Source organism: Engraulis encrasicolus, chromosome 9, assembly GCF_034702125.1.
Source record: "Engraulis encrasicolus isolate BLACKSEA-1 chromosome 9, IST_EnEncr_1.0, whole genome shotgun sequence".
In the NCBI taxonomy this organism is placed as follows: Eukaryota; Metazoa; Chordata; class Actinopteri; order Clupeiformes; family Engraulidae; genus Engraulis; species Engraulis encrasicolus.
This window is the reverse complement of record NC_085865.1, coordinates 9,699,810-9,707,309: the sequence shown is the minus strand read 5'-3', so window position 1 is coordinate 9,707,309 and position 7,500 is coordinate 9,699,810. Positions and strand designations below refer to the sequence as shown.

At 47.4% G+C, this 7,500-nt stretch overlaps 1 protein-coding gene across 5 annotated transcripts in view; it reads left to right on the top strand.

Moving 5' to 3' along the window:
- nck1b (NCK adaptor protein 1b) overlaps nucleotides 1-5,390 on the top strand; it is a 67,147-nt gene extending 61,757 nt beyond the window's left edge. For all 5 annotated transcript variants that reach the window (XM_063206451.1, XM_063206453.1, XM_063206452.1 and 2 more), the window contains 4 exons: nucleotides 937-1,242; nucleotides 1,540-1,748; nucleotides 2,745-3,044; nucleotides 3,325-5,390. In XM_063206451.1, the coding sequence (XP_063062521.1) occupies nucleotides 937-1,242; nucleotides 1,540-1,748; nucleotides 2,745-3,044; nucleotides 3,325-3,525 (1,016 nt within the window). In that variant the 3' untranslated portion in view covers nucleotides 3,526-5,390. The remainder of the gene's footprint in view (nucleotides 1-936; nucleotides 1,243-1,539; nucleotides 1,749-2,744; nucleotides 3,045-3,324) is intronic.
- The last annotated feature ends 2,110 nt before the right edge of the window (nucleotides 5,391-7,500 follow it).

Genomic DNA, 7,500 nt, shown 5'->3' with positions numbered 1-7,500 from the left:
ACGGCATATAGGCTATATTTCTATAACTCTCTTGAAGCAGAGATGAAGCAGAAAGCCGTCATGCTCGGGGACACAGCATTTCTATATTTCTATAACTCTGTATTAGGGCTGCACGATATTAGAAAAATATGCGATACACGATATCATGACTGTAAACCGCGATATCGATATTACTCGCGATATTTAATATGTACATATATTTTCCCCTGTCTACTTGCCATTCTACACTTAATCATATTTTTGCATTATGTGCGCAACTTTTGCGATACGTGTATTGCGATATCGATGCATTTTCGATATATCGAGCAGCCTCTACTCTGTATCCTGTGTGTACTGTATGTCTGTAGATATCAACTACAACTTGGCTTATACCTGTAGCAGGGCTGCTGACGGGACTCACTAGTTTGACGCCCTCTCGTGACTTCACATGGTAATCAAACATTTCAAACAAGCGATTTAAGGTTAGGGTTAGGTTTAGGGTTAAGGTTAGGGTTAGGGTTAAGGTTAGGGTTAGGTTTAGGGTTAGGTTTAGGGTTAAGGTTAGGGTTAGGATTAGGTTTAGGGTCGTATGACGTAAGCGGTAAGTCACGAAAGGGCGTCGAACTAGTGAGTCCCGGCCGCTGACAGCCCAGGACAAAAACATGTGAACGGACCCCCTCTCAATACACACAATATAAAGGGGTCCCCTCTTTTACTGGGCCCGGGACAACTGTCCCCTTTGTCCCCCCTGTTGGCTTCTCTGCTCTCTATAACTCTTGTGTGTTTGTGTGCATCTGCGTCTCTCTCCAGGTATCGGCAAGGTGAAGCGGAAAGCCGGCATGCGCGTGCGGGGACACTGCATATCTATATTTCTGTAACTCTGTATCCTGTGTGTACTGTATGTCTGTATGTCTCCATAACTCTTGTGTGTTTGTGTGCGTCTGCGTCTCTCTCCAGGTATCGGCAAGGTGAAGCGGAAAGCAGGCATGCGGGGCGACGCGGCGTCAGGCGCGGAGGCGGACGGCTACGGCGACGGCAGCGGGGGCGAGCGGCTGTACGACCTCAACCTTCCGGCGCTCGTCAAGTTCAGCTACGCGGCGGAGCGCGAGGACGAGCTCTCGCTGACGAAGGGCACGCGCGTCATCGTCATGGAGAAATGCAGCGACGGCTGGTGGCGCGGCAGCTACGCGGGCCGCTCGGGCTGGTTCCCCTCCAACTACGTCACGGAGGACATGGACGGTAGCGCCTCGTTGGCCGCTAGCGGTGGGTTATTGCGCATCACAATGCACATGCCACGATGCGATTCTATGACGATGCATTGCGCTTCATGTAGTATTGCAGTGCATTGCGATATTTACTTCAGTAAATGTGTAAAAATACCTACACCAATATTACCTACTCTCTACTGAGCAAAATGAACTAGTGGCAAATAGAATGCTATTTTTATTAGCTAATCGACTGTCATGAATCGATGCAGTATATCGTGAAAGTAAGTATTGCGATGGATTGTCATTCCGATTTTTTTTGTTTTTTTTTGCACACCCCTATTGGCTGGCATAGGACCCGGTGACCACGCCCCCTCGCTCTCCGAGAAGCTCGCCGCCGCCGTGCACGGAGCCTCGATCACGTCGTCGAGCGCCGGGGGCTACGCGGCTAACGGTAACGGTAGACACGCCGGCGCCGGGGTCCTGCACACGGTCCAGGCGCTTTACCCGTTCAGCTCGACCAATGAGGAGGAGCTGCGGTTCGAGAAGGGAGAGCTGATGGAGGTAACTATCGTCCAATAGACTGCCTTCGTCAGGGCTCTAAATTAACTCATTCAGTGCCAGCCATTTTCAAATTCAGACCGAGGGGTTGCCAGGCTTTTTTCAACGTTTGAGTGATTTTTCAAGAGCCATAAAAAATTGAGTTCTTTGTCCATGTGAACAACAAACATACCAGATCAACGTGTTAGGTCCCACCCCCCCATACAAAAACGCAATTGACTTGATATCAAGTCTTTGGCACTGTGCCATACATTCTGAAAAGACTCGTTTTGAAGTCCATGGCACTCAAAGAGCTACGGTGCTTCACACACTTCTACACTCACTTATAGGTCCTAGTGGCCAATAAGTTGGTCTTTCCTACCAGCCAAACCAGCCAAATTTCCCCAGCATTTGGCCGGTCGGCTGGTGTTAATTTAGCCTGGCCTCAGTAAACAGAAAAGGTCCCAGCAGAGCAAACAAGAATCACCACCACTACACACTGGTGGACTTGAACGCATTGTTCACCAAATATATATTTTTAAAAAGCAGCAAAATCAAGTCCACCTGTGTGCGGTGATTCTTCTTGTTTACTGTGGATTACTGATGACTTCACCAGCACCTGTAAAACTGGCTGTGCCGTTTCAGGAGTTTCAGACCTTTCTGTTTACTATTTATGTCTGGCCATATTTAAATGTACTGTATGTGCTTTGCTGTTGTGTGTCTTGTCTTGTCCCATTGTATGTATTTGATGTATGGGGATGTAAAAATTAAGTAAAGAGCAGGACAGCACTCCACGTTTTGTGGTTTATTGCCCGTCATGGGCAATAAAACACAAAACTTGGAGTGCTGTCCTGCTCTTTCTTTAATTAATATGTTCTCGAGGAATGAGCACCCAGTTGGTCACTTTGTTTGAGTTGAGCGCATTACATCCCTTAATGTATGGGGATGTGCCACAACAAATTCCTATCGACTATGTTGACACGGCAGTAAACTTCTTGAATCTTGACCTTTGAACTCGAGGTGATCGAGAAGCCCGAGAACGACCCTGAGTGGTGGAAGTGCCGCAAGGCGGACGGGCAGGTGGGGCTGGTGCCCAAGAACTACGTCAACGTGCTGAGCGACGCGGCGGCAGTGGTGGCGTCGACGGCGGCCTGCGTGGGACCCCCGACCCCCGACTGCGACTACGTGCAGCCGTCGAGCAGCGGGCGCTTCGCGGGCACGCTGTGGTACTACGGCAAGGTCACGCGGCACCAGGCGGAGGTGGCGCTCAACCAGAGGGGCAGCGAGGGCGACTTTCTCATACGCGACAGCGAGTCATCGGTGAGATTACTGAGATTATTGTATATAGTTTATAACAAGTTCCTCATTATATTTATTTGGTATAACACCGAGGGCGACTTCCTCATACGCGACAGCGAGTCATCAGTGAGATTACTGTATATGTAGTTTTTATATATTTATATTTATATAAGCAGCCCAACGACTTCTCGATATCACATTGCACCTTTATTTAAAGTTATTAAAGTCACCAAGTCATTACTTACCATTTTATCTTCTCTCCCTCTCCATGTGTGTGTGTGTGTTTACTCTGTCTCGGCAGCCCAACGACTTCTCGATCTCGCTGAAGGCGGCGACGAAGAACAAGCACTTCAAGGTGCAGCTGAAGGACGGCCAGTACTGCATCGGCCAGCGCAAGTTCGGCAGCATGGAGGAGCTGGTGGAACACTACAAGAAGGCGCCCATCTTCACCGGCGAGCACGGCGACAAACTCTACCTTGTCAAGGCCCTGGCCGCGTCCTGATGGAACAGCACACACACACAAACACACACACACACCGCATCCTGAAATACACACACACACGTGGCCATCTTCACCGGCGAGTACGGCGACAAACTTTACCTGGTCAAGGCCCTCGCCGCGTCCTGATGGAACAGCACACATACACACACACACACACCGCATCCTGAAATACACACCGCATCCTGAAATACACACAAACACATGGCCATCTTTACCGGCGAGCACGGCGATAAACTTTACCTGCTCAAGGCCCTTGCCGCCTCCTGATGGAACAACACACACACACACACACACACACACACACCGTCGTATACACACACGCCACGTCCTGATCGAGAATTACACACACTCTAGTCCTGTACACATATACATACATACATACATACATGCACGCACACACAAGCCCATCTCCACCGGCGAGTAGACTACAGCCACAGGCCCTCGCTGCGTCCATGCGTGCGCACACACACACGGAACACTTGTATACACACGTATACATACACACACACACACACACACACATACACGTATACATACACACGGCCATCTTCACCGGCGAGTGCAGTGACATACTCTACCTGGTCAAAGCCCTTGCTGCATCCTGATGGAGCAACACACACACATGAACATTTACACACACACACACACACACACACACACACACACACACACACACACACACACACACACACACACTCACTCGTATACACACATACATACACAAGCAACCCATCTTCACTGAGGAGCTCGGGGACAAAACTCTACCTGCGTCCTCATGGAGCAATACACTCAAGAACACACACACGCACACACACACACACACACACACACACACACACACACACACACACACACACACACACACACACACACACACACACACACACACACACACACACACACACACACAAATGCAAACTCAACTTGGAGAGGAAGCTCACCAATATACACACTTAACAAAAAAAAAGAACATAAGAAACTATATCTGAAGCAAGACTTTTGTGGGAAAGTAAAGAACATTCCAAATGATGAGAGAAAGAGAGAGAGAGAGAGTAAGCATGAGCGACAGAAGAGAGAAGAGGAGAGAATGAATGAATGAATGAAAGAAAGAAGGAATCGAGTGCTGTTCAGTTTGTTTTTGAAGAGAAGAAGAGAAGAGAGAGCAGACGGTCTACGACTCGCTCCTAATAGGCATGGACATAATAATGTATTATATTATATTATGTGTTTAGGTCATAGGATGCAAGCGTATTGCAAAAAAGCCGTTATGTCACCATATACTAGATCTGCATTTAGTTTAATTTTGTTAATATATATTCTTTTTTTTTTCCTTTTCTTTTTTTTTGTGTTTTTATTTTTTCGTTTTTCTTTTTAAAAATGTGATGTCTTTTTTTCATGCTTTCCCCATGGACTAACCGCCGAAGGGAGATTTTTGGATTTCGCAATCATTGGGAGGCCTGAAAATGAAACTGAGATGAATTATGACATGACCACACACACACACACACACACACACACACACACACACACACACACACACACACACACACACACACACACACACACACACACACACACACACACACACACAGCTTAAAAGTACTACTTCTGTCATTCTGCCAAGCTGCACAACGCATACACCCACACACACACCCACACACCCACACCCACACACACACACACACACACACACACACACACACACACACACACACACACACACACACACACACACACACACACACACACACACACACTTTGGAAATCACATACACCATACACACACCAACCAACTGCCATGTGATGTTTGTGGAGAAACTTTTGCTATAAGTGCAAACACAATAAAAACAGAAATTGTATCGAGAGCCCACATGAGTTATTTTGCCAGGCATGCAGAGTGAAACCTTAATTTGATCTTTTGAATCTCTGAGACTCACAGAGTGAGTGGAAGGTACTAGAAGCCTAGCCTGATAATCATTTACTTTAAAATTTCTTTTGAGACTGGGTCTGACCAAGAGCATAACTATTAACATTTCCCAAATGGCATGGTTGACCCGCCTCCCTGGTTTGCTACTGGTTGTTTGCTTCCCGAGTAAGTGGAGAATTCTTGCACACCTCCTTGGTCAGGTGCGTAGGAGTGGAACCCCAAAGTCACCAACGTTAAAGTAAAGAAAGCTCCCGCACACTGTTCACATTTGCATGGTTTAATGCAACGTTTCGGTCTACTGACCTTCTTCAAGCAATTCAAACCTTGAATTGCTTGAAGAAGGTCAGTAGACCGAAACGTTGCATTAAACCATGCAAATGTGAACAGTGTGTTTGCTTCCCGACAAAGTGGGAGGGGTTCTCGATTTTTCTGGAGCCCTGAAACGATATTTGTATTGCTCCTGGCCTGACTAGAAGCAACGCTGGAGGGCGCGGCCTGGCTACTTGAAGCCTGTTTTGGTCAAGGTGTCAAAACCTCCATTCAGAAGTTAAAATAATAATTAAAAAAGTCTCTATATTTCCCTCCAATACAGGCGACAAGAGTTTTTCCTTTGTTGTTTTTTGGGAGCTGTATGCTGACTCTGAGGCTAGAAACCTAGTGCCACATACTCAATAATGAATTCATGTCTGAAGCTGCCCCCCAATGGTCGTTTTACGTATTGCAACTTCATAACATTGGGCTTTGGCCTCATGGGTTGTTAAGCTTGGAACATTGATGATATTCATTTCTCTTTCAAAAAAAACAAGAAAAGGGAGAGAAGGTGTAAAAAAAAAAGAAAAAAAAAGTCGGTAGCGCTAGTAGTGTCCCTTTCAATCAACTGGTGCTATTGGAAGGTGCAATGGTCAACAATACAGAAGGGGGAAATGGTCTTACATATACGGAGGTCAAGACACTGGTTAAGAAAATCGAGATTTTCATTTCATTTTATGGGATAATACATTAAAAAGCACAGACGCATGTCTGTTTTCAGATGTTTTTACCTCAGGAATTCACACAGAAAATGAATCTTGCTCCCTCAAACTTTACTTTCTGTATCTGCATACCCCAGCCTGGAGGAATAATAAGCAGGCCTATTGCGATGGAGTATGACGCTAGCTTCAAGTCCAACAGTCCTAGCGGCTGTTATTTTGCCACCGTCCCCAGGGTTGCCAGATGAGGAAGATGATTTCCCGCCCCGAGAAAACCCGCCCGGAAGCAGACAAGATTTTGGCTCCGCACATAGTCTGGCGAAAGCCCCCCTAGCTCGGTTCGCTCACTGTTCTGCCTATCAGCAAACAGTTGAGAGTGGTGATGCAGAACCCACCCTCCACGGAGACGGATTCCTCTTGGCTTTCGCCAGACTTGACGGAGTCAACATGCTACTAAATGCCACCCAATTTGATCTACTGTATCTATTGATACATATGGCCATACATCGGCAGAAAAAAACAACCAGATGCCCTTGTAACCCTGTTTTACCTGCAGACCGTCATCCTAAGCAGGGCGGGGAACTGGCCAATCTGGCAACACTGACTGTCTGTCTGTGCTCTCCTTTTTGTTTGGCTGTGCTCTGCTGTGCTGCTGCAGCCGGAGAGACTGCTGCCCTTTGATCCCCGATTGTCATAGTCCCCATTTCCTGTTATTCCCCTGCTCTGCTCCGATTTAAAACAGCCACAGGATATGGAGAGAGAGAGATGAGGGAGAGAGAGAGAGAGAGAGAGGGAGAGAGATGAGGGGGAGAGAGAGAGAGAGAGAGGGAGAGATATGAGGTTCAGAGAGGGGGATATGGAGAGCGAGGGAGAAAGAGAGGGAGAGAGAGAGAGAGAGAGATATGAGGTTCAGAGAGGGGGATATGGAGAGCGAGGGAGAAAGAGAGGGAGAGAGAGAGAGAGAGAGATGAGGTTCAGAGATGGGGATATGGGGACTGAAAGGGAGGGTGAGAAAGAGAGAGCTGGAGTTCAGAGAGGGGAGTATGGAGGGAGGGAGAGAGGGGGAGAGGGAGAGATATG